This window comes from Pyxicephalus adspersus, chromosome 5 (assembly GCF_032062135.1).
Source record: "Pyxicephalus adspersus chromosome 5, UCB_Pads_2.0, whole genome shotgun sequence".
Lineage (NCBI taxonomy): Eukaryota > Metazoa > Chordata > Amphibia > Anura > Pyxicephalidae > Pyxicephalus > Pyxicephalus adspersus.
The window spans coordinates 24,258,164-24,286,105 of NC_092862.1; the positions used below are offsets into that span (position 1 = coordinate 24,258,164).

Genomic DNA, 27,942 nt, shown 5'->3' on the forward strand with positions numbered 1-27,942 from the left:
GTTACCAATCCTAGGTGCCTAGCAGTTGCCAGAAGTCACTCAGAAGGGGTAAATGTTTTTTGCTGCTAATATGAGCTAAGCCTAACTTGTTACACCACGTTCATTATACTATTACACTACTACAACGGATTACACTCTTAAAACTTAGAACACTAGTAAGTTGGGTCACAATACACAGCATGGACATGGCAGGACAGTTGTGGCAAAATACATAGAATAGAAAAATTGGAGATACTAACAGGGCAGGCATTACAAAGTTGTAACAAATAATTGGGAGAAGGTAGAACACTGAAACAATAAGAGGTTACTGGATACCCGAGGCATAAACAACTGGGAGCACTAAATTTGCCGTGTTTTGCCACACCCCCTTTTTTACCATCCGGCTATAGCTTCCTACCACCCGGCTGAAAAAAATTTCTGGGGGGAACACTGTATACAAGTTTCAGGTCATTGGTTACCTAGTGGTAGTTATTTAAACACAACTTGATTGATAATTATTCTTTACAATGTTTTTAATACTCATCCCAATATCACATAGACTGGTAAAATGTTTTCTGGAATAATTACAAACTTCAGTTATGCTTCAGTACTATCATTAGTCAATATATATGTCTTTATTTCTTATATTAAAAGAATATGTTTCCTATAGTATATTATTTTCTTAAAGAAAAGAACATCAAACATTATCTGGTATTTTACAAAGCATATAGAACAATTCACGGGCATTTGTCCTAAATGCTCATAAATCAAATCTCCCTTATTGTATCCATACTTGACTATATGATCAAAAAAGACAATTTTTGGATTGCGGGAGAAAGTTGAAGCATTTTCAGCAATACAAACTCAAAAAAATATATAAATTCAGCTAAACAATGTCTCTGATAGAAACCAATCCCCACTGACACACGGCAAATCCATTAGAAAAATACAGTCTGTGGCTCTCCAAATCCTTTTTAAAGTTTTAAAATCTGGGTGGGAAAAATGAGAGCCAAAAGTTGCTATCTCTGCCTTAACATTGCATTTGCAAATGTATTACAAATATTGTAATTCATTATTTAAGTATTGGATTACATATTTAATAAAGCATGTTAGAAAAAAAACTTACAATAAATGTGAAGAATATACCATGGAGCTTTAAGTAGCTTTGGAGCCTTTTTTAAACTCCTCTATAAGAATTAGTTAGGAGTTAGTGTAGTAGACTACATCTCTCATTATTGGGTCATGCAAAATAATGTACCTGCATTCATGTTTTCTCCATAAATCGATACAGATGAGGTGAGAGGGGCAAGGCTGGTTCCTACAGACATCAGAGTGGCATCCATTGCTAATTCCATTCGAGCTGATGACTGAGCTGTGCTCATTACCCTCTCCATTCAGTGGCAGCACAAGACCATTGATCCGCACATCCCGTAAACATCCTGTACACAATTAACAATATCCCTTAAAGTTTCTCTCCCTTAGATCATGGAAGACAAATATTCACAGATTTCACTGACATGACAGAAAATAACATTATTGTTGAAGCTCAGTCTGCAGCTCAGAACATCCTGTTCCCATTCTGACTGTGCAGATTATCAAAAGTAAATAAACCCTTGGAGACAATGTAAGCAAAGCTGAGCAAATTGCACATTAAAGTTAAACTAATGTTTATCAGGGTGAGGATTTAACAAAATGTCTCTTAAAATGATATTAACATAATAAAGCCTATAGGAGATCTATGTATTTGGGTTTACAATGTGAAATATGATAAATAGTATTTCATGGATAACTGCTGTAAGTTATCCTTTATTTACCACCTCTCCTAGTACATCTCCAAAGACTTACATTCATCTGTTCATGATACTGGGAGTTCAATGGATCTGTGGAAAAGTTCTATTTATTCCATAGAATGGTAACCTATGGGTGGAACATATGATAGATATTGTGTTACCCAAGGGTAAGCAGTAAACCCGTAATATGGGCATCTAACAATATTAAGAATGTATTGATTTATAATCAGAAAGGATGGTGGAAGGTATGTACAATATACTGTATATTTAATGTAAAAATTCTATTTATTCCTTCTGAGTGGTCATCTGTCAGTGGGACACATGATAGATACTATGTGGTAAACAGTAAACCCGTAATATGAAAGTCTAGCAGCTAATAAGAACATCATGGTGTATAATTAAAAAGGACTATGGAAGGTATGTATAACACATTGTAAATATTAGTAAAATTTCATTTATTCCTCCAGAGTGGTCATCTATCGGCGGGACACATGATAGAAGGCCTCTACTTAGGAATTAAATGATTCTTTAGCACATGTGCAGAAGAAGCTAAGCGACTGGCTGGAAGACTTTGCAGTGGCTCCTCTCTGGGTTTGTCAATACTGTAAACAGGTATGTTTAAAACCTAAAGAAAGGTAACTTAAGGTGAAACAATAGTTTTGCAATAAAAAATATGAGCAGGCAGGATTTTTATTTCAGAAGGGATACAGGCAGGCACAGCTCAGTGTAGGATGCCGGGATATGCCAGGTTTCCCAACATCCCCCAGCGAAGACAGATAAAAAACAAATTGCGATTGGGCAGGTAAATGAATTTTATTGTGGAAAGGTCATCATCTGTCCTTTCTGCAATAAAGGACCTTCCTAGTCGCAGTTTATTTTCTGCTTTAAATGCTGTGATAAATCGAATCCAATATATTGCAATATATCTGTGCAAAAAGATTTATATCTAAGGAAATAGAATTAGGCACTAAGTCTACAAGAAGTAATTAAGAACTTTTTACAAGGCTACCAGCCACTATGAAAACACTTACCTTGGAAATCATTCTCGGCTTGCTGTGGTAAACTATTTCCCAACATAACACTTGATGGATCAACTTCAAACAATCCTTTTTTTCCCATGATAGCTATTGCTTCTCTTGTACCACCTCCTCTTTCAATTCGCAATGTGAACACATTGCCATAGCGCTCCATACCCAGGAGTGCCCATCGTCCATGATCTATACGCAGATCTGGCAGCCTAATCACATGACTCCGCTCTCCAAAGTTGAAGTTAACGGCAAAGTGTCCTCCAGTAATCTGCAGGAGTCACAAGGGAATGGGGTGACAGCAAAGCTACATCATTGGAAAACCATAAAAGGGAGGTAACATCATGAAAAAGACTGAATTATTGTATGAAATTTTTCTAAAAATAATTTAAAAAAATAGCATGTTGATGGAGGGGAAAGGATTAACCAGGGGTTCTGGACCTTGCTGTATTGTTTGACATGGTTGCCTGGATAACAACACTTGCTGTACATAAATATCGATCCTTCCATACAGAAAAACAGGTAGAACGATAACATTTAAAAGTAGCTGGAAACTAACTTTGACAAATTTTTTTATTGAACAAAAGAACATGACTGGTCTGTATTAGGGGTCAGTAATAAATGATTAAAAAAGCTTAACGATCAAGACTAAGCACAGATTCCTTGTACAGTTTGGACCTTCTAAGCTTCATAAGCTATGTAATGCTCATCATCTATACTTCCTGATTTCTGATCAAAAATATAAACTTCCTGTGATGATATGCTTGATTTCAATTATTTTATTATATTTTAGAAAGTTAAGGAACAATATATTATCTTGTTGTATTTATTGATGCTGTAAGCTGATTTATTATAATTGTCATTATCTGGTTGAGGGCTGATGTTGTTATGATAAATTGTCAAAGCATTTTTAAAACTATTAGCCAATATATAAATATAACCATTGGCAGTAATTCTGATTCAGCATCATTGGTTGCTCACCTCCAGCTTGAGAAATGAAGATCTGTCCCTGGAAGTCAGGTGCAGTATAGTACCCGATAATATTCTTGTTCGAAGCATAAACTGTATATAAGTATGGTGCAGGCTGAGCGGATGATGAATCAAATAATGAACCCAACTTCCTTTCTCAAAGCTCCATTCCTGCAGGACTAACAGACATATTGTATACTTACATAGCTTTCATTTGTTAGGTATTAAAATATTAAGCATGCAGGTATATATTGTTATAAGTATGTTTATTACATATCAGACCAAGCTACAATTACTTGTGGTATATTGTTGTGTTTAGTGTACCTACCTTCCTAGTCGTTATAACACAAATTCTTTGGGATACATTTATAAAGCAATGAATGCAACATTTTGTAGGTGATTGCGTTTATTATACAGTGAATGATTCACCAACAGTAAATGTTTGTTTGAACTTCACATCGATTGCTTTATAAATATGCCCTTCCTACATTCATATCTATGCACTAAAAGAAGGCACCTATGTTCCCATGTTCCAGGGTTATGGGCTGTGTTAGGACATTTGAATGGGCTGCTGAACACAGCACAGTAGACCAATGGGCAATTGCCTAATTTGCCTTTGCCTAAAACCGGCTCTGCGAATAGGCAAACTGGTTATGAATCAAGAAAGTCCTTTCTCTAAACAGATGCTGCATTTGTGTTGCCTCCGAGTTATAAGCCCTCTCATGAGCTTTTATTTGTCACATTACGAAAAGCTCCAACTTTTTAAGATACATGACTCCATCAACAACTGCCTTATGAGCAGGTTTTTTTTTGAATCAACACACAGGGCCTGATTTAATAAAGCTCTCCGAGACTGGAGAAGATAGACTATCACAGGAGAACCTGGGTGATTCAGCAAACCTGAAATGGATTTCTTTAAAACATTTGCTATTTTTTGGCAAAAGTTTTTATCCCTGGACCAGATCCAATCCAGGTTTGCTGGATTACCCAAGTTCTCCCATGATAGTCTATCTTCACTAGTCTTGGAGAACTTTGATAAACAAGGCCCACCGTGTAAAAGTTTACAAAATCTTTATTTTCTGTCTTCTGGGTAGAATATTCAAAATGCCGGTCCAGGTTTTGAAAAACTGGAGACATTTAGATATGTAATGGGTATTGTTTACTTAATGTATAGCAGTCTGATCTCTACACAGTGAGCCATAGTAACCAAAATAAAGCCAATGTCTATTAATTTTACTCCACTCAAAAGTAGCAATGAAGCTAAAGTAACAATATAGATCCTTAGGAATTAGATAGATACATATGTTTTAGGTTAAATTGGTTGATTAAATATACATAATTTCTAACCCTATTTAATGTACAGTACTGCGTAACATGTTCGTGCTATATAAATACTGTTTATTATTTATATTAATAAAAATAATAATAATAGCAACACTGTTTCACTATAGTTTACCTGAACCACAGAGCTCTCCGTAATATCCTGGATTACAGGTACATTTAGCAGAAGTCTGATCACTTATACAGGATCCATGTCTTCCACAAGCCGGCGACCTCTTCCTACTGCACTGCTCATCGGTTCTGGCACAGCCTGCGGCACTGTTCACCGACTCCAGAGGCTTCTCCAAGTCATACACCTGACATACACACAGAAAATTCAGTTTGTTAATTTTCTTTTAAAATAGAAGATACATTTTAAAATTAAACTGATGTAACTATGGAATGGGCCACTAAAATCCACATAAACTATATGCATAAAATACTAGTGACAAATGGGTTAGTATTCTATCCTGTAATACATTGAATTTATTGCCTCTAAATATTTTACATTGAACTTGGTATATATAAAATTTAATTCATAGATTATTCTCATCTTATATATTTTGTAAAGTAATTTATGGAGGACAATCTTTGAATTGTCATAAAACAAAAAATTTACAGGATTCCTTTCCTTAGAGGGACATGGATGCTGTCATTGTTATTTCTTATTCTGTCAGTTTCTTGTCTGTCATGTTAAACTTTTTGCTCCTTTATTTTATATTCCCTACCTGAAACATGTATGCATAAATCTATGTCTGATTTTACTCGTATGCAAACTTGGTCCAGCTCAATGGGCCTGATTTATGAAAGCTTTCCAAGGCTGGAGAGGATACACTTTCATCAGTGAAGCTGGATGATCCAGCAAACCTGGAATGGATTTCTTAAACATCATTTGCTATTTGTTAGCAAATGTTTTTAATCCTGGACCAGATCCATTCCAGCTTCACTGATGAAAGTATATCCACTCTAGCCTTGGGGGGCTTCAATATATCACACTCAATCACTCAAACTTTACTGATCCCAGCTGGTCATTTTGATAGCCAGATGACTAGTATTTTAAGAAGAGGATTGGGATTAAGGATTGAGAAGGTTTGATTTGGTAAACCAATACCCCAGTATTTAGACATGCAGAATGCCATGGAAAATAACTGGTCCCATAATGCAAAGAAAAGGCTCACATCATTGTCATTTTGTGATGTCAAATTCTTTACTCCAAAATGTAGCACAGCAAAAGTTTAATATATATCTTGTGATTGCTTTTAATGATTTATTATGCAATGGTAAATTATAATACTACTGTTTCTGTTTTTGAAGTTACTGGGAAAAAAATCAGTAACAAATATGAGTTCAAACATCCACTACAATCTGCAGCAACATGGAGCTGAGTGGGGACCTTGGTCCACATGCTCAGAGGTTATATACCATACTGGACCGTATTCACCTTACTATCAACCTGCAGATTTCTGAGACAACCAGAAAAGCCTTTGAAGTTGATCGATGAATGAATGCTGCCTGGTAGGTTCTTTACTCCTCCGAGCTGCAGGGGCTGGTACACATTGAGGAATCTAAAATACAAGAGGTAAATAAGGTTTACGCAAACTATTCCACATGAATTCAATTTATTACAGTAATGAAAATGGCTTGTGATTAACATTGAAGATGTATGTGTAATGTAAAGATATGGTTTATTTCTAAAGCCACAAAAGTGTTGGGTTTGTACAATTATAGGCAGATAAAAGACACCAGTGGCAGTAAGTTCTAAACTGGTGGTTGAAGAGAACTATTAAGACTAGTTAAAGACTTTCAGTTATAAGAAAATATAATGTTTTTACAATTGTAAAATAAATAAACCCTACTAGCTCCACTGCTTCTTCTGGGTTAAAAATTGTACCATGAAAACAGAAAGGATGTTGGTTTCCCTGTCCCTGAATTTTTTCTAATTTTTTTTACCCCAAAAAAAAAAAAGTTTTGAGAAACTTTGCCACCCTTACCAAGTTTACAAGTGTTGGCATGTATCATTTAATTTACAAATAGCTTTTCTGATTGTCAGCGGGTATGAGAACTAGGAACCTACACAGTTGCACATTATTCCTAGTTCTCTGCTGTAAGGTTAAATAATGTTCTCATAGCAAGAAATATTTGACATTGTTAAGTATTGTGGTCAAAAAAGGTTAACTATCAGCTGTGTCAATACAATTATGATTTTCTGATTTTTTCACCCACCATATAGTCTCTATGGCCCTCATTTATGAAAGCTCTCCAAGGCTGGAGAGAATACACTTTCAGAAGTGGAGCTGGCTGATCCAGCAAACCTGGAATGGATCTGGTCCAGGATTCAAAACATTTGCTAGCAAATTACAAAGATATTTAAAAATCCATTCCATGTTTTCTGGACCACCCAGCTTCACTTCTGAAAGTGTATTCTCCCCAGCTTTGGAGAGCTTTCATAAATCAGGCCCTATGTGTTTGTAGGACCTACCAAGGTCTTCCAAGAGTAGAGTATATATGAGCAATTCCCCCTGTACAGAAAGAAATATATATATATACATATCATATATTCTTTTATCCTATCAAAGAATTCCAGAACTAACTTACCTATCATTACTAGATATCAGCAGGTAAATGCTAAAAACCTTTTTCTTAGATTACATTAATCTCATTACCTCTTGCTCCCAGGTGTCTCCCCAGACACTTCACACCAGGATCGATCTGTGGATTTTCCATCAGATTCTTCTCTCATTAGTTCTTCAAAGCAGTTATCAAGGATCATCTTTACTCTCTGATGATAATACATGTGGATTAGATAGATAGATAGATGGTTTTAGATAGGGTTGACCATTTTATTCTCTTTAAAACCATGCTATATATTTTCTTGCAGTACATAATACTGTACAATAGCTAGTACAAATAGTAAAAACATCAGCTATGGAGATTGTCCAGGAATCATGTAAAACCAATTTCTCTTCTTCTTTACTGCCACCGGAAAAAGGCATCTCGTTCTGTTGGTAACATTACACTTTTGGCCTTGCCAATACTTTCTGTCTCAGTGACTGAGGTTACTGTGTAGAAGGGGTACTACCAACAATATAAACTTTACTGTTCTATTTATTTCAACAGCAGGAGATCAAATAATTCAACTACTCTCCACCATCAACAAAAGAGTAGCTCCAAGGGCACCATCTGGATGCAAATGGTAAATAAAAACTATCCCTATAATATGGTTTATATATACCTAGCTAAAAGAAATTAAACTATGAAATAGTTCATATTTCATACTTTTTAGAACTAAAGAACATATATTTACATTTTCTGATATTATCTTAGTCTCAGCAACACTAGTCTAGAGAATTTATATTATGGGCAAATATCATCATTTTTATTTAAAATAAAAGCAAAATAATAACAAAAAGGTTTATTTCTTTTTTAAAAAGTAAAATTAATCATTATTCTATCTATATTTTGTTAAAAGACAGAAATGAATAAGTATTGATTGCCTATGTTGCTATTTTTATATCTATTGGTTGTCCCTGATGCTATTTTTATATCTATTGATTTTTCCTATGTTGTAATTTCTATGTCAATTGGATGTACCGATCATTAAGTAACTATTTATGTACCTTGCCATTGCTTGTGATTTTTAGATTATGCCAGTGCTGGTCTGACACATGTTTTGTAAACTTCAAGAAGAGAGATCCAGATCCATGGTTAACAGACAAGGAAAGAGATCCATTGTGAAGCTCTAAATAAAGGGAAATGCATATTTATTTATTATCAATACATCATTTACTTTTCCACTAACATTTGACAATATTCAAACTTCCTAAATTGACTAAAGGAATACAATGGTTATTCAATGGTGAATCATTTTGCACTAATTTTACAAAGTAAAATTTTGGATCGCCTTTGCTGACCTTGACCTTGGTTGGCTCTTGGTTGATTCTTCAACTTAAATAGTTTCTGAGCCACCGACCAAGAACAAGTAGCTTTAAAAGAACATGAAAGTTACAAATACAGACTAAAAGATATCCTCACCAAGAGCAATGTAATCCTTCAATTCTCCATGATGGCTGTCAGACATGGGACCATTGTACAACAGAAGTCCATCGGTTACATCAGTGATAAAGTCCAAGGAGATCTGGCTTTCATAACAAAGCTTCAAAGGTGAAAACCAGGCATATCCGAATCCAGTAAAGGAGCGCTTTGTTTGCTGACACTCAGGTCCATGGTAAGGAGGAGGACATTCACACCTAAAAAGCAAAGCACAGCTTCATTACTACAATCCATCATTGGCTGTGTTTTTATATTTTCAGTATGACGCCCTGGAGCAAAAACCCAACACAATAAAGCTATATTTTATATATATTTATTTACATCTCTATTTCTGATATTAATTGAAAAAATATACACTTTAATACTTGGCATAACATAACTTGCCCAACAAAAAACATGTAAATTCTGCTATTCCTTCTAGCTTGTAAGCTAGAGAAGCTTTGCATAGGATCCACAACAAGTAGGCTGACCACTGCTGATGGCTGAGATTTGCATTATGTGATGCAGCACAGACAACTAATACTGGTTGACCACATGTCACTCAGGAAGCAAACACTGCAGGTACTGATGCTACTTTCTATATCATGCCACAGATCAGAAATTGTAAGATAGAAAATACAACATATAACATATGAAAGCCAACATATTTTCACATGTTTAGAAGTCACAAACCATTCAAAATTAAAAATGTGGCCTAGAGATGAGAGCACCAAGTCAAATTCCAACTGTTGGGCTTTGTCTTCAAATCTCTCCACAGTTCTTGTCCCACTTACCTTTCTGACCTGGTAAAAAAAAATACTCCCCCAGCCGCTCTCTTCGCTCCTCCAATGACCTACTAATGACGTCCCCACTCATAACCTCATCACACGCACGGCTCCAAGACTTTTCCAGAGCAGCCCCAAGTCTCTGGAATGGTCTTCCTCGTCCTATCCAGGTTGCTCCTACTTTCTGCTCATTTAAAAGAGCTCCTAAAACCCATCTTTTTAAACTTGCCTACCCGTCTTCTTCTGTCTCTTAAAACCCGTCACTACTTCCCACCACTATATATCTCCCCTACTATTGTGTGTTACTTCCCCCACCTCCTAGATTGTAGGCTCTTAGGGGCAGGGTCCTCTCCTCCTCCTGTGTCAGGGTCTGATTTTGTCTGTCATTTGTAACCCCTAATTAATGTACAGCGCATAGCAAAGAAACATTAATACACATACTGTATATTTTGTTTACTAATTAGTAACTTACCTATATCCCAGTGCAGTATCTATGCAGGTGCCTCCATTAACACATGGATTGACTGAATAGGAGGAACAAGACAGGTGCTGATATTCTCGGGCAGCGCAGGAACATTGGACATGAGTTACAACAGTCACTGATCCGAAGGAGATGTTGGGAGCTCTGATCATAGTAGGCACGTATTTTAATGTTTTCCTAATGATACACCCAGTTTTGTGATTGCAGTGAGCCTTATCACATTCTTGTTCTCCAATCTGACCCACAAGTACACCCAGTGCAGATTCTATCTGTGGAGAAAATAATGTCATGATTTCTTATGTACTTATTTGAATTATATGAAAAGCAACTCAATATTAAATTCTTAAGCATGATCCATTAACTATATATATATATATATATACACACACACATCAGCTTCTACCTATTATTTTAAAAATTACTTTTTTATTTTTATTGCAGCCAGCCAGTGATGTCCAAACACAGAATATGTTATCTACTTTTGTTCTGAAAACCTTTTTAGAAAAAATATTTAAGGCTAAGGTATGGATATTATACCATTAGTTTGTACTGTGTGTGACATTGTACCACACCTTGTCTAGGTGGGAAGCCACAATCCCATTCAATTTATCAGCCTGGTAATAGGGAGGTCCGGACACTGTAAACCAGACATCAGTTGTATTATGCAGGTCAGGAACATTTAATACACTGAATAGGTGCACATTCTCCTGTTCACAGAGGATGATGTCCGACAAAAGTTCCCTCAGCTGTTCATATTTACTTCCAATGCCAGGTGTCTGATCTATGAGTTCTTCAGCTGTGATGCCTAGATATATAAGGCATAAAACATTTATTAGTGTGTTAAAAGACAGTAAAAAAGTAAAGTAAACAAAAGTAAATGTGCATGATAAAATTCTATTTTTGTTTATTGTAGTCAGGTAAATATGAACATTTACTTCAATCCAACCATCAGATGAACCTCCCCTTTGACATGTTCAACAACTTTATTTTCAAACATGCTAAAGGAAGCCATTTGCCTTCATAACATATGTATTGTAGATATTGGGTGGCAGGATAGTGTATGGTGTATATGTGCTCACCTACACATGGTAGTGGCTTCAGGATTTTAGGAGATCCAAAAAAGTCCTGTTTTTGGGTCCTGGTACCCTGAGGTTTTGTAAAGATTTGGGTGGGATAAAGCCTTTACTCCTGGGTCCGCATCTTACCCCATTCTGAAGAACAGCTGTTCATTTGTTGCTAAATTAAAGTGCAGGGCAAACCCACTAAGACTCTCCTGTGTTTACCACTTGCAAAACCAGTTGAGTCTACCCCCAGTTTAGGACCACAGAGATGACACAATAGATTAAAACTTAAAGACTTAAAAACTAAAACCCCTAATGAATTCCCCCAAGGAAAACATGAAATCCAACTTAGCTTGTTCATTTTTTGAATGGAAAAATTTGTATTTCATATGTTGCCTATACACCTAGAGGGTTTGTGGATCGTTCCAAAGCTTTCCATAAACTTTTAACTACTAATTAATTTCTCAGTTTCAACCAATGGCAAAACTGAAACTCCAGTAAGAGATGATTAAATCGCTAATGTGCATTTTGGATTTGCACACCTGTCCTGGTCATTTGGTAATATGAGAAATTATTTAAAGCGGAACTAATAAAATAAATACCGGAAACCGGCAGGATTTTAATGCAGAAGTGATAGGTGATGTCCCTTGTGCAATAAAACATACTTACCTGCCTGTTCACCATCTTTTTTTTCTAAGTAGACTAAAATGCTAATTTGTACCTTAGCGTAGGATGCCAGAATATGTTGGTTATCCGTGCTTTTTTTGGGACTAGCAGGACTGAATGATGTCCCTGCCTGGCCAATCAAAATGGCCAAAAATCTGACACCCAGAAGAAGAATGGGTAAACATGGTATGGGACAAACAGGTAAACAAAATGCAAAAGAAGGAATTCTCACCTTGGAGTCTTAAGGCTCCAGCATTTTGTGCTTCTTTCTCAGTAATATCAGTGAGCACAACCTTAACTGTAGAGACCACTTTGGGCCACACGCCGTCCGTCACCCTCACTCTCAGCTTATAGGTGCCTGGCAAAGCTCCTTCTCTCATGGTTAGCATGCCTGATGCATCATGGAGAGAAAATATCCTGTGAGGTTTAAATGTGAGAGCATTATAGTTTTCCATATGTCTATCTACATATAACAAAAATTAAATGAAATGGTATATACCATTAGAAAAATATACTGTATTTTTCAAGTTTTCAGTTCTAGGTAAACAGCTGCAAACACCCCAATTCTTTCCAATGTAACATAGGGTAGATTTCATATTCATGGCATTTCAAATATTTGTGTTTTAACATCATTATTGATGAATACTGAGACGTACCTTGATTTACTTTCTAGGTGATATGATTTGTGTTCCCAGTCATCTAGGTCTGGTGCCACAACTTTTCCAAGAGCAACTGCTGGCAGAGTCCCTAGGAGAAACAAAATATTATTTTTTAATTATCTGTGGATAGAATAACGGTATTATGATGCAATGCAATTTTTGTGGGGAGGAACTGACGCTCCTGAGGCATGATCTTTCCAACAAAGATTACTGGATCAGGATCCCCCTACTGCAGAGGAAGATATCCCCCACCACACTCATTACTATTCATGAAATATGCTGTTGATTGCTCCAAGCATAAATGGAATGATAAAGGTGGTATGTATCTCAGTGTTGTGTCTCAATCATTTTTCTTTAAAACTAACATTTACTCTGAAATACTCTCCATTGACCTACCAGGTCGAGTATTTCAAGGACTCCATGTAAAGCCTATTAAATTCTATCTCTTTGATTTAACCTCCTGGGTGTTACACTGATGTCTAGATTTCTGTACCAAAAGCGGTACACTGTTTTTTTAATTGTAGACCTGTAACTTACAGAAATATGTCCTAACAGGGTTCTAGTAGATATCATGAATATAAAAAATGTTTGAAACACAATGTAAAAAAAAAAAAATACTTTTAATAAAATTAAATAAAAGACACAAAAATCAGCTTAAACAAGAATACATAAATCAAAAATACTGAAAATGCAATAATTCCGTATACTGTATACTAATATATTTTTCTAAAACACCTCCCTAGTGTGGTAAATTTTAAAACAACGTCACATATAGACAAAACCACATAAATATATTTTGTATTATTTTGTATTGGATTGGATACAGGACTTTGTATTGAATCCAATACAAAATATTTGAATTTTCCGCTACGACCCCCATCGACGGGCGCATGCACGGACATCATCAGGAATCGCCGAGGGACGCGTACGCGAACGCCGAGTGTTCTAATTCTTTCCAAACTTCTGGCAACTGATGTACCAAGTTTTTAATTGCTTCAATATAACAGATTACCAGATAAGATTGAGCCACTGGAAACACGGGCACATAAAATGTAAAGTAGGTCAATGTGTATAAAAAACTCTAAAACCATATGAAATTAACTTCACAACTGCTATCTCTGCTATATGGGACTGATCTACTAAAGCTCGCCAAGGCTGTGGAGGATACACTTTCATCAGTGAAGCTGTGTGATCCAGCAAACCTGGAATGGATCTGGTCCAGGACTAACAAAAAGAAAATTACTTTTTAATAAATCCATTCCAGGTTTGCTGGATCACCCAGCTTCACTGATGAAAGTGTATTATCTTCCGCCTTGGAGAGTTTTAATAAATCAGGCCCTATATCTCTGTATATTAGTCCCATAAATTGCGTACAATACATATGAAATAACACTAACTAACTGGTATGTTGGAAAACCAAGATTTTATCTACACACCATAACAGGTTCCCCGCCTTTGTAAATGGTAAATTGACATATATAAGAATAGGTACCTTTGTATGAGTAGACAGTACAGTCCATGTGTCCAGAAGAATGAGGATGATCATTTCTGTCTCCAATTACCACTGTCAATGTATTTGTTGAAGTAAGGGATGGACTTCCACTATCAGTAATAACAACTGGTAAATATAAAACTTTTTGAAGTTCTCTGTCGAAGCTGCGCAGAACAGTGATCATTGCACTTCCATTGTGAAAGTCTGTCAGACTGAAATCACCAAAGTCCAAAGTGTTACCTAACAAGAATGAAAATGGGGGACCATTTACTGCGGTGTCATTGTCTTTAGCATATAATAATGTTGAGGTTTTGTTTATTTGCACAACATGAGGATATTTAGAGTTTTCCCAGATGATTGGGCTATATTGGACTTCAAATTCAGGACCATTATCATTGATATCCTCAAGGCTGAAGATGATGGTTGCACTTCCAGTGAGGGCTGGTTCACCCATGTCTATGGCTAGTACCACCAGCCGATGATAAGGAAATGCTTCCCGGTCTAATGACCTGGAGACCACAACTGGCCATCCTGGTCCACCAAGAACTGTCCACCAGGATCAGAAGAGTTTAGAATGTGATAGGAAAACAATCCATTTACTCCTGAATCCAAATCAACTGCAGATACTCTGACCAATGTTGTGCCAACAGGTACATTTTCAGACAATGGTGGCAACTCAACTATATATGGATAAAACACTGGAGCATGATCATTTGAGTCTTCAACATGGATGATACAGTAAGCCACACTGAAGAAATCCATATCTTCAACTTTTACAGTCAGATTAAAGGATCTCTCATAGGGTTTTTCATAGTCCACTTTTTTCCTCAGACGAATAATTCCTCGTTTGAGGATCTTATCCGTCTCTATAAAGAATTTGCGATCATCGTCTCCTCCGGCAATGCTAAAGGCCATCATTGCGTTTTTTCCTTCATCATTGTCCCAGGCTTGTAAAACAGTCACCTCACTGTTAACACTGGAACATTCTGGAACAAAGGCTGTGTACGTTTTCTGAGAGAATACAGGGGCATGGTCATTCACATCTGATACTATAATTGTAGCAGTGCCAGTCCCAGTAAGGCCACCTCCATCTTTAGCTTCCACAACAATCAGGTACTTGTCTTCCTTCTCCCTATCCAGAGATCCAAGCACAGTGTATATTGAACCAGTTGCGGGATGAATTCCAAACAAATTAAGGTTTATCTCATTTTGGACATTCTGCATAATCCTGTAAGTCAAAATGGCATTCTTCCCAGATTTTGGGTCATCTATGTCAATAGCTGTCATTTCCATCACTGTAGTATCTGCAGGGGTGTTTTCTGGTACATAGCCCATAAAGCAGCTATCAGAGGTGCACAAAAACATTGGATGATTGTCATTTACATCCTTAATGTCAACAATCACATCTGCAAATCCAGTCAGGCCTTCACCATTTTCATCAGTGGCAAGAACCAGAAAGCGCCAAGTCGCACGTTGTTCTCGGTCTAGTGTTCTCTGTACGTATATTTTTCCATTGTGTTGGTCAATGATGAACTCAGTGTTGGCTCCATGGCCGTGCAAGGAGTAACGGAGAGCACTCTGATCTGCTTCTTGGTCAGGATCGGTAGCAGAAACCTGGACAAAGCAAAAATAAAAAATAACAAAAAAGAGAAGAAAAAAAGAGAACAGCTATTATCTTAAGCAGTAAACAAAATATATGTTTTAAAAAGTTATTAATTAAAAAAAAAAAAAAAACAAAGCAGACAATTTAGCTGAAACAAAATGATGACAATATAGAAAATTTTAAAAGATTTTAGAACAAAAGCTATTTTGCACCCAAATATAATTTTTTGGAACTTAGATTTGGATTTTTTTAGCCCGTCTCAAAACACCTCTGTCATGCATCATGCATAAATCCTCATTTTGCACTGTAGCAATAACAAAGGTTGGTACAAAACATATCCCTGGTCAGCCATACATAATTTACGTGTCTTCCCTGTCACACTAAATAAGTGGGACTACTAAGACAGGAAGGTTATCAAGCAGCAAATAAAGTGAACAGTCCTGAAGTGAATATGAACTCAAAAAATAAAGAACTGCTATTTTTTAAAGAACATATAGAAATATTAACTGCGCATCTAAAACATTTCCTTTTGTCCTGAATTGTTACTGAAAAATGTCAGTGCATTTCCTAAATCTTGAGCATTATAACTTTGTATTTGCAACACTTTTATTGCTAATTAAATGGTACCCCACTAGTCATTAGATCCAAAGTCATCAGGTAGGGCCGAGCTGCCAATGTAAAGTTCTGCTCCTATACTGAGACGGCAATTTTCACACAAAACCACAGGATGGAACAATTTATGGTAAGTTATGGGGTAGGAGCCCACAAGCATTACTAGTTACTATAACATTACTAGCATCTGCTACAGTTCAGGCCTCTTCAAAATGTATTCTAACTTTTAGTTAAACAGAAAGAGATTTTACAATCTTTTGGGACTCTAGAGTTGACACATACATATCATACGTATATCCTAAATTTACATGTTCTAAACTTGCAATTTTAAATATTAATTTATTTGGTTTCCTACCTGCAGCACCAGTACAGGGAGCTCCGTAAGTTCCTCAAGAATACTGTCATGATATTCACTTTGTGTGAACATTGGGGCCTCATCATTTAGATTGATCACATTGATGACCACAAGAGTGTGATTTTCCCATTTACCATCTGATGCTACCAGTCTCAACTCGAAGAGCATGTCTTGCTCATAATCCAGGCTTTGGGTAAGAAATATTGCTCCGATCTCTGGCTCCACATCAAATATCCCCTTGGCATTTCCATTGGTGATCTGGTATCTGAGCTTGGAATTGGCACCTGTAAGCAGGTGTTACAAATGATAATCAAAAAAAAAAAAGGAAAGCCCATGTAAAGCATTTTTAATATTTTGGTGCAGCCTGTTGGTTTGGATCACCCACTGATCTATTATGTTGCTTTGAACCACGGAGAGGGGATTTCTCAGATGCATTTCCTAAGCCAAGTTCTCAATGATGTCTCCCTTCTCTAGATACCAAAAGGAATGAGATATTCCTCAGGGAAGTTCTCACTGCTAATTCTGCAGCATTATTCTAAAGTTTTATTCTCAGTTTTGAGAAACAAACTGACATTTTTTTAATATAACATGCAAGTAGAAGACAAAGTAATACTTCACCTTCATCTTCATCAATGGCGCTTATAATTAGTATAACATAGCCCACATCTTTGTCCTCTTCCACACTAGTCTCATATCTCTGTAGTGGGAACATAGGGGCATTGTCATTGATGTCACTGACAAATATTCTCATGTAGGCCGTATCTAAAGACAAAAACAGATCCCAAGTCATGTTACTGTATATAGAACACCTGTCATGAAATACCTATGGGAGCAGCCATTACCAACCTCCTGAAAATAAAAGTTACATTTTATGTCTCTGATTAGAAAGTGACTCAAACAGTTATGCAAAAATGGATGCTTAGAACTGACCTAGTCTGCACCTCATTCCAGGAGGGGAAAGCATAATGGTCAAGATCAAGATGGCAGCCTTCATATATGTCTCATATGTCTAAGGAATTAAGTATTTTCTTACAATCACAATTTTTGACTGTAAAAACTGAAACAAAAGAAACTGTTGTTGACCACATTGGCCATTTCAATTTTAGTTGTCCATTTTCCATTATTTCCTTTATGTACATCTTTAGGTCCTTGCATTAGAAAGGTATTGAACCTTGCCTTCTCATCCAACCTTGCATATTAGGGATCTTTAAAATTATGATAACATATCTATCTGCTTTAACAAAATCAAAAATATTTATTTGAAGTGTTTGAACACGAGTGGTCATTATCATTTTTTTTCTTGACTTTGCTCTACTTTTGGTATACATATGCTCTGGTTGTTTATATCATCAGTATGAAATATGTAGGGTCTGATCCCCGTTGATATTTTATGCCCTTTGAACCAACCATGAAAATGTTTGAGATGTTCTTTATTTTTATTTGTACCAGGAAACAAGAGGGGGAGAACGTAAGTCAAATAACCTGGAGGAAAGCCACTTTGGATTTTCTTGACCATTGTTCTCTCCATATCTGTTTTCCTCCTTTCTCCTGTCTTTCCTCCAAAGAAATAAAAATTTATGCACGGTGATAATTTCATGTTTATTAGATAAAAAAAAAACGACCTTCTGATAGTTAGATTGTGCCCCATGTCTAAACACTGTTTCATATCTATGGTCAACTTAAAATTTACAAGAAGCAAATAAGTAACTCCTAAGATCCACAACTAAGCTGGGTAGCTTTAGAGAGATAAAATAGACTGACCTGTATTAGGGTGTCCTTGCATTCCTGGACGAGCTGATTCAGATGAATCTTGAGACTGGATCTCTATGAGGTAAGAAGCTTGCTTCTCTCTATCGAACAATGTGCGTGTATATATGACTCCAGTCTCCGGGTTAATGGTGAAATGTTGGTAGTCTCCACTGACATCTTTCAGTATGGTATATTGAACCTGCACGGCACAGAATCCCTTTTATTGGTAAACATCAGTAACTCAGACCTGAATTGTAGAATTTGGAAAGATGTATTTTGCATATTGAAGAACAAATTTAGGCAACCAAGAAACTGTTTATGTTATTCATCAAAATCTATTAGATATGCCAAAAGAGCAAGTCACCATAATCTAAATTTTAATACAAAGTAAATTCCATTACATGCAAGCTTCAAATATGTGTTTCTGGTCTGAGCAAGGTCTTTATCTATCTAAATCTCACCAAACGTGTTACTATCACACTTGAAATTTACCAACAAGTACTGTATATAGGGCAGGGACCTCTCTCACTGAATATAGATTGATTGGATAGTTTAGGTAGGTCTGCATATCACATATTATTTGATAAATGAATAAAGGAGGATGTACAGAGACATAAAAATCTATGGCTTAACAGACCACAATAAACCTACAAAGGACAGATTAGTTAATGATTGACCTAGCTTTCACAATTTCAGCATTAGACATTCCCAGAATATGAGATTTCCAGGAAAAAAGGTCATTAGGAATTGGGAATACATTAGGTTTTTGTTGTTCATAGAAACTTTGTTTTTCATATTTTTATGCAATATGTATGTATGAAAAGGAGAATCTGGATCAGCATCTCCTACCTCTTCTCCCTTTTTCTTTAGGGGTCTTCATGGCAAACAAGTTTAGCCAGAAATAAATTTGCAAAAAAGTATGGCGTACATAAGAAGAAGTTTTTGTGGTACTAAGAGAAAACTGTAAGTGCATGTATAGGTGCCATAGGACTTTTTTGTTTTTAACGGGTTCTACTTTAGGGAGCCATTGAGAGTTTAGAGACATAGAAGCTGGGTCAGGTGTGTCCAGCCATCCATAGTTTAAATGTAATAGGCAGACTTTTTAGTGGAATGTAGTGATCTGTAGTGTAATGATCTTTGGTGTTTTTTTTTATATACGGCAGACCTTTCCATGTAGGCCAGAGTCTAAATCCGTGGCTATAACTTGTGCAATTGATGATCCAATCTCAGCTCCTTCCTGTAACGTCTCTTCATAGGTGGAGGATGTGAAGAATGGAACGTTGTCATTTACATCTGCAAAAGATAGGAAGTCCTGTGACATTAGAAGACAGGGAATGCATTAGATAAAGCTGGTTAAAGAAATGTCAAATAAAAGTATTGTATATGATTTAAACATTCCAGTAATAATAGAACAATAGTTGTTTAACATATATATTAGAACAAGTTTTGAATTGTCGACAGGTTATTAGCTGTATTTGTATAGACGGATAGGAAAGTAGGACATATAACATACCAGTCACATTGACATACACAGTTGTAAAAGAAGCTAAAGGTACTGTGGCAACATTCTGGGCCCTGATCTTCAGGGTGAAGAATTTGGTTGTCTCATAATCCAGGGGGTCAGATACCAATATGGATGCTGATTTATCAGTTCTGTTTGTCTTCAGGTAGAAACGAATGGGGTTATTTGTCTCAGGAATAAGCCCTTCTTCCATGTTGTAAGTGACACGGGGGTCACCCAGCAAGGAGGAGGCTTTCACTGTCTGAAAAGAAGGAAATCAAGATAAATGAATAGGAGGCAAGATGTGCAAAAGATAGGGAATGACTGAGATGACAAATTAATAAAATAATAGGAAAGCAACTTCCAATCCTAAATCAGCAAGTAATAATGCAGGCATCTGCCCCAGTAGCTCAATATTCCACACATATAGATTCATAGCTGGGGAAGAATATGCATAGTTTCACACCTTTGTTCTATAAGTGGTCTGAAAAGTAAAATTATCCAATCAAGAATGAGGAAAAAAATCAACATAAATCTAAAAAATAGATGTCAGAGGTTTGGAGAGTTATGATGAAGTTCCAGAATGTGATGACATGACTATATTTGAATAAATGTTGATTTTTTTGTTCAAGAATAAATGTCGATAGTTGTTCATGAAAAAATAAGACATCCCCTGAAAATAAGCCCTAGTGTATTTTTTGGAGCAAAAATTAATATCTGACACTGTCTTATTTTTGGGGAAACAGGGTTACAGATGGTGAAGAAAAGTTGTTAGAGCATAGAACTGATAGAGAGAAAAACAAAAAAAGACTAGAAAAGGCAGCTGAAGGAGGGAAAGCTCAGATTCCTTTGGAGGAAGTGAAGAAAATGAGCAACAAGGCAGTTGAAGGCCTGGATGGTGCTCCATATCACATACACATCAAAACCCCTTATAATAAAATATGAAAAAACAACTGGGGACTATTGCTCCAACTTATTTTTTCCTCTTCATGTCCCAAGTACAGACTACAAAAATTAGGAGAATAGCTGATTGGTGGTTAGTGGGTCTGTGGGGAACTTTTTTCTCTGTCCTTGTGAAAGCCAGACAAGAAATAAACTGAGTTTCTCTTTCATTCACCTGAAAGCTTTGATTTGACTTTCTACATAATAAAATCTATACTTTGTACCAGAGCAAACACAGAATTCACTTACCGCAATCTTGGTGTCCCTTGTGATGTTTTCAGGGATAGAGACCCAGTATTTTGTGTGGTCCCACTCTGGCGGCTGATTAAGTATGTTAGTGATGGTCACTGAAAGTTCGACACTGCTACTGCGGTTCCCCCCATCTGTGGCAGTAATGTACCGAGTGATGCGAGAAGTCTAGGCATTTTAGAAACATTATAGGCACATACAGTACAATTGCAGAATATATAATAAGCATACAACATAGGACTCTTTCTGTATTTGGCTAATATTGATCTAAATCTGGTCACATAATATAAACTGACTGCTCCATTTAGAAGACCAACTTTTTATTTGCAGTTTACCAACACTGAAAGATCCTCTCTATCCCCATCCCACAACTGGATAGGTATACGTGAATCATGAAACCAAAAAACTCAATTTTTTTTTACTCTATTCTCATTTTATCAGCATATTCCTCGCGTTGCTGCACAACAGATGGGCTTAATGTGCTTTTCCTTGCTCCTCCAGTTTAGGTTCTGTCATGGTGTGGCTACAGCAGGCCAATGCCAAGCCAATCTGAGTACTTACACTGCATACATTTAAAGAAGTATTACAGAATAGAGCTGTATTACGTTGTATCTTTGATATCTTATACTGATTTTTTAGCTTTAAGGGTTTTCCGGCTCATCCATTACAGAAAGGCAGAAAATGGAAACAGACAATATCAGATTTCCTTGAAACAATGTTGTAACAGATGGGTTAACATGCTATGGTTTATGTCTGTTGGCAGGCAAATCACCATAACCCTACCATCAGTTATGCCACCATTGTCTTGGCACCATGAGTCTTACCACCCCACCATTGACATATAGTACATTTATTTAAAGAGTAACAAAAAAGTAAGCTTTACCTGGTAGATGGGATAGTTGACATACACCCATCCTGTGCTGGGGTTTATCCGAAAATACTCTGGTGGTTGTCCTGATATTGTGTAACTTATGGCAGAGTTTACTCCTTGATCACTATCTAGTGCAGCAACACGAAGGAAACTAGTTCCAACAGGAGTATCTTCACGCAGAAAATCTAAATGATAATGTGAAAACTGAGAATTCATACTTCAATAGGAGGTAAGGAGGTTTTCTTGAGTTTGAAGACAATAGTGACCCAATGTAAAAGTTGGTGGATGTACTCACACTGGTAACGACTGTTCTCAAACTTAGGGTCATTATCGTTGACATCAGCAATGAGGATAGTCAATGGACAGACACCAATCAGAGGCTCCTGAGCTTGGTCTGTGGCACTCACAGAGATTGTGTACTCTCTTTGCTTCTCCCGGTCAAAACTCTGAGCTGTGCTGATAACACCTATACAAATGTGCACATACACGCTAATGAGATAAAGGAGTACACAGTAGAAAGTCTATGTGCAAGGTTCTGCAACCAATCACATTTGAACTTTTATTTATCTGGTTGCAGTAGATATATTTCTAGTTAATGTTAGAAAATGCTTATTGGGCTTGCAATTACATGCTGTGTGCCACAGCAGTATCCCACACAGCCTATTTTGCCCATCAATGTAAATTGCAGCAGCAAAGAGTATAAAGAAATAGCAGCAGCCCCTGCTTCCCTTTAGCTGTGCAGCCTGATGTATTTTATGGCATCCCCAGCACACACTGTTAGGCTGTGCACAGCTGAAGGGGATTACAGAGGCTGATCAGCTCCTGACTAAGTCCTGCACTGACATTGACGGCTTGGACTTTATAGACTCTCTGCTCCCAGTCACCAGTGCCTGATGTAGCGTTGAACTGGGGTAATCTGTATTGGAGAGTTGAATTACTGTTGCTGACTTTGCCTGTTTCTGCTGTCTGGACTGACCCATTGCCTGTGTCCCCGACTCTGCTTGTGTTTTGCCCCTGTGTACTTCATCTGGTGGATGGATCTCTGGCTCCAAATTCTGGACTAGTCTATTGGAATCTTGGTACTTCTATCTGTGGGCTTCTGGTCTGCTACCAGCCTATTCCCTGACACCATCCTTTGTGCACTAAGTCCTAGAGGCAGCCGAGTGCTGGGAGAAGCAACAAGTCTCCTGAGGTTGAGCGGGGGCTTACTAAAGGCGAGGACTGCGGCTTAGATTGGGGGATTGGTGTCTGGGGAATACCGGTCCTGACCAGGCTCTTACATTTGGTTATTATGGTTTATTGGCACTGTCATGGTTCTGATACACATCTTACAGAAATTACACCCAGTACTTAGTACCAACCCCATGACCCAATATGTTCAGGGTAGATTGCCCTATCAGGAAACTTGTTACTTTGTTCTGAATGGGCATAGAAACAGATTCACTGCTGTAAAATATTACATTATAATTTTGACTTTAGAGGGGTCTACTTCTAATCACCTTTTTGAGAGCTTGCATAATTAAAAGTAAAGTTCTATACCGGTATCTGCATCGATGAAAAATGCTGGGCTGGCTCCCTCTCTGTGTATTATTCCGTACTTTACTTCCCCATTCACACCAGTGTCTGCATCATAAGCTTCTACCTGTAAGACGAAGGTACCAGGGGGCTGGTTCTCTAGAACCCAGGTCTTCTCACTGTACTGAAGACACTGTGTACAGAGAAATGGCATGTAAGGAAGACAACAGCTGGATGGCACAAAATATGATTGTCCCAAAATAAAACTTTGCAAAGCAAACAACACAGCGATAGCATAGTTAAACTGAATGAAATAATGACAAATATAGACAAATGGCCTGATTTATAATAAGCAGGAGCAGGCTTTGTGTTCTATGATTCCAGTGCACTTTTGGAAACAAAAGCTAAAATCTAATTTGTTGCTTAAGGTATTCATTGTGCTTCATTACTGATCAGTTTCAGCTAAAACAAAAACATTTGTGTTTATTCAATTGCATAGTTTCTTGCTGCCAATACAGGCATTTCCTGTTAAAATTATCTGTAAAAAACTGTAATCCATGAGGAATGATGCCAAATATACTGAAAAATAGATTTTGGGCTTACATACACTTTACTTTTCTTACATGAATATACATATATCTACATTTTTTGCAAACCCTTTCTTGCCTCCTTAAAGGAGACAATCAAAAAACATTTTTAAAAACAAAAATAATGATAATAACTGAAATTGTGACAAATAAGAATCCAACTTCTGATTGCAACATTGAAATGTATTAGTATTAGGCTCACCTCTCTGAAAATGGGTTTATTGTTATTGACATCATTTATTCCTATGATGACTTTAGTAAAGCTGATGAATGAGGAGGGTCCCCCAGAAATATTATCATCCACTGCAGAGATGTTTAATACATATTGTGCTTTCATTAGCCTGGGCAGAGGCATTTTACGAAGTCTTAAGATACCTATGAAAAGATGATGGAAAAGATTGATGTGTGGAAAACATATTGGTTTATATACCAGAGTAAGATCATCACTGCCCACTAATGACTACCAGTCTATATTCTCTGATGTTCAAGCTTAGTAATATAGACAGTACTTTGATTTAGTCAAGACGAGCAGCACAAAGTTATTTTTAAAAAAATATTTTGCCTTTTTGACTGTCCAGTTCAAAGTTGCCGTCTTCGTTCCCTTCCACAATGAAGTATGACACTCCGTCTCCATCTGGGTCCCTAGCATGGACTGTCGCCACCAATGTGTTTGGTCCCGCATCTTCAGATAGGAAAGTGTTATAGCTATCAAGAAAAACATAAAGTTATTATTTTAAACAATATTCAGGTAATAAGATAGTCAGTGGAAGGGACATCTCACTGCTAGTCTAGCCATATGCAAAATGTTCAACAGATTAGATGAAAATGTTAAAAAATCAAAATGATCAAAAACAAATCCATTTACAATTATTATTTATGTAGAATGTTGATTGAAAAATGATTGAACATTTTTTTGAGGGTTAGCCTTCACATTGAAATTAAAACCGCTTTTTATGTCATGGTTTCTATTAGATATATGTAATGGCAAATATCAATCATAATTCAGATGAGTTATTGAAGAAGTGGATGGTACATTGAATACCTGTACCCTATTTTAAGGATTCATTTTATTACATATAAGAAGCCATGGGCTGGCTGTCAGAAACCAAGAGGGTCCATCTGCAGCTATATTATGACTTTAGGGTTGACCAATCCTTTTAAGAAAATGAAAGATCAATGCACAAAAGGCAATAATCAATAATGATCAATCATAATTAATTTTACATTGATCAATCTTACAGTAAGCTGGATTGTAACTTCTAATTTCTAGGCACTTTCCACACCACAGTCTTTGCACCATTTCAAAATGTAAATATTAGTTTATATCTAATGTTTAAGTTGTAAAAAAGTTCTTACACAGTCTGGGAGAAGATGGGGGCTTCATCATTGACATTGGCCATGCGTAGGCGCACAGACGCTGTACCAGTACGAGGAGGATTTCCCTTGTCCACAGCTACTACTACAAATTCATACATGTGGTTGGCTCGCTCATAGTCAAGTGTCTGGCTGGAATGGATCACTCCTTGTGATGAGATGGAAAACTCTGAGCTCTGACTGAAGTAGGAAATCTCAGCATTGGTTCCGGAGTCACAATCCTGGGCTATCACTGTTATACAAAGCAACATGATCAATACATATAGATGCAAAGTAGATGATTGTGCTGGCAACTTGAAGTATAAAACATAAATAAATGATTATCAAACTGATGTTGAAGACTTCCATACTCATGGAGTGCTCTTGAAAAGCTGCAGCAGCTAGCACAATCTTTACAACGTGGCACTTTAGGGTAACTTAGAAAGTGATGTCTCCCATATTTGTGCCGTGGTTCCACCTGCCGACTGCTACTTTCTTAGTGTGTCCATGCAAATCTCATAGACAAGTGACACAGAAGTAATGCAGTAGTTGCTTGGTGGAAGCACAGAAAGCCAAGGGTTCACTTCTTTATCTGTTGCGGTGCAAGTTTTCATTCAACGGCAAAGGTTTTTTGAGCACAGTCACTTTAAAGGAAGAAATATGAATATATCAATGGATGAATGGATGCTTATCCAATGGCTTAAGTACTTTCCATGACACTGACATACAACAATTATGACTTGAACAAGAATAATATCATTATGGAAAGTGAATGAGGGAATAAATATCACTAAATACAGTGAGAGCAGCACCATAAAGTGGTAAATTTAAAGAATGTTGTCCAAATGGTACTATGCTGTAAGGACTGTGCTCCTACGATTGTAGTTTGCAAACCATTTTAATTGCCCATCACAACCATTTAGCAATTTACTTTATAGTGAATAAGTATGTATACTTTTTTAAAGCTTACGTAATTGGTCATATAACATTATAATCTTTATAGTTGTAGTACCTACGAATTTGCAAATCCAACATAAAAAATATATTATGAAAAAGGTGATGGTAAGATGGTCATGTGACCATTTGCCGGTGATCTGTTTTTAAATAATAATTACCCGTTAGCTACACTGAGATGATACAAATGCTGAAATGGCATCAACCATATATGGATTCATCTACCTTGTAGCAAAGATGTCCCAACAGCGATGTTCTCCAAAATATTGTCTCGGCTGTATATAGAGCTAAGGAATTCTGGGGAGCAATCATTATCATCTATAATGTGAATGATGACCTGTGAAAACAAGAACCCACTCATAAGCAACAAGGCAAGGAGAAAGATGCAAAGGTATGTGTGTGTAGAAAAGATAGATAGATAGATAGATAGATAGATAGATAGATAGATAGATAGATAGATAGATAGATAGGTTGTGTCCAGCTTGTATGCTGGGAGGGCCCAGGAGGTCTTCCAAAGTTGGGACCAATAGAGAGAGGGCCAGGGGACTAAATCTGTGGGGGGTTTTCCATCATGCTGTGATTGCACTGGTCCTTTGAGTGGGAAAACACTGGAATTTGCTTTGTGTTGGAGTTTTTTGTGAATAAAATTGTGCAGAGTACATTAAATAAAACACAAGTCCACAACCTCTGTGCTGTGAGTACATTTGCAGCTAATCCATCACAATACTAAATATCAGGTGAGCCTATTGCTCATTGAAAAGGTAGATAACTGGTACTCATTTGTCCAAACTTCACCACTGATCTCAATAAAATGGGCACAGTGAGGTCTGATTTGCTATAACAATGTAACACACACATTAAGGCATGCATTCCCACAATGACCAGTTGGGCTCTTATGATTGTTGATGGTGGCTCGGGTATAGAAGTTGCATTGTGGGAATGTGACACGCTCTCCAGAAGTACCAAGTATGTTTCCAGTGGTCTAGCTGTGGTAGCTGGGAAGTGTAGAGAAGGCATGTACTGGACAGTATAGGTCCTTCCTGTAAAGGAAACCTGTTGTTTTGCCTTTAAGGACAAAAATGAAGATTTTCTGTAAGTGCTACCAGTAGGCTTGGCAATAAACCAAAGCAGTTACCTCTGTGACGCTGCTGAGCCCACTGTCCGCCTCCAGGGCTTTTACCAACAAGTGGTAGAGGTGGTGTTCACTCTCATAGTCCACAGCATGGGTGAGGCTCAGCTCTCCGCTCTCCTGGTTAATGATGAAGAGGCTGCTGGGATTCATCAGCAAGCTGTAGGTGATCGGCTGGCTTTGGAAAGACACAGCTTCTACAACTGCTATTCTGCACAGAGAAGGACACATGATAACTTCAGAGATTTTCATGTGCATGCCTGATA

General features: G+C 37.0%; 1 protein-coding gene and 2 long non-coding RNA genes across 3 annotated transcripts in view; 2 read left to right on the forward strand and 1 right to left on the reverse strand.

The window, feature by feature from the left end:
- Window positions 1-2,890, forward strand: part of LOC140330623 (uncharacterized) — an 11,262-nt gene extending 8,372 nt beyond the window's left edge. Inside the window, exon 3 of the long non-coding RNA XR_011920772.1 lies at window positions 2,237-2,890. This is a non-coding gene — a long non-coding RNA (uncharacterized lncRNA). The remainder of the gene's footprint in view (window positions 1-2,236) is intronic.
- Window positions 1-27,942, reverse strand: part of LOC140330621 (neural-cadherin-like) — a 54,943-nt gene that overhangs the window by 9,744 nt on the left and 17,257 nt on the right. The window contains 28 exon segments of the mRNA XM_072410895.1: window positions 1,238-1,418; window positions 2,801-3,065; window positions 3,776-3,942; window positions 5,220-5,400; window positions 6,525-6,648; window positions 7,747-7,862; window positions 8,701-8,822; window positions 9,116-9,330; window positions 10,370-10,647; window positions 10,951-11,183; window positions 12,338-12,522; window positions 12,762-12,852; window positions 14,257-14,781; window positions 14,784-15,870; window positions 16,827-17,110; window positions 17,445-17,588; window positions 18,588-18,774; window positions 19,741-19,868; window positions 20,089-20,338; window positions 21,268-21,435; window positions 22,151-22,323; window positions 22,434-22,604; window positions 23,678-23,846; window positions 24,443-24,615; window positions 24,803-24,945; window positions 25,597-25,846; window positions 26,773-26,884; window positions 27,683-27,887. Coding sequence (XP_072266996.1) covers window positions 1,238-1,418; window positions 2,801-3,065; window positions 3,776-3,942; window positions 5,220-5,400; window positions 6,525-6,648; window positions 7,747-7,862; window positions 8,701-8,822; window positions 9,116-9,330; window positions 10,370-10,647; window positions 10,951-11,183; window positions 12,338-12,522; window positions 12,762-12,852; window positions 14,257-14,781; window positions 14,784-15,870; window positions 16,827-17,110; window positions 17,445-17,588; window positions 18,588-18,774; window positions 19,741-19,868; window positions 20,089-20,338; window positions 21,268-21,435; window positions 22,151-22,323; window positions 22,434-22,604; window positions 23,678-23,846; window positions 24,443-24,615; window positions 24,803-24,945; window positions 25,597-25,846; window positions 26,773-26,884; window positions 27,683-27,887 — 6,327 coding nt within the window.
- On the forward strand, window positions 6,412-12,994 carry LOC140330622 (uncharacterized). The gene is made up of 6 exons (XR_011920771.1): window positions 6,412-6,662; window positions 8,201-8,276; window positions 8,725-9,308; window positions 10,381-10,539; window positions 10,824-10,900; window positions 12,779-12,994. It is a non-coding gene; the product is annotated as an uncharacterized lncRNA (long non-coding RNA).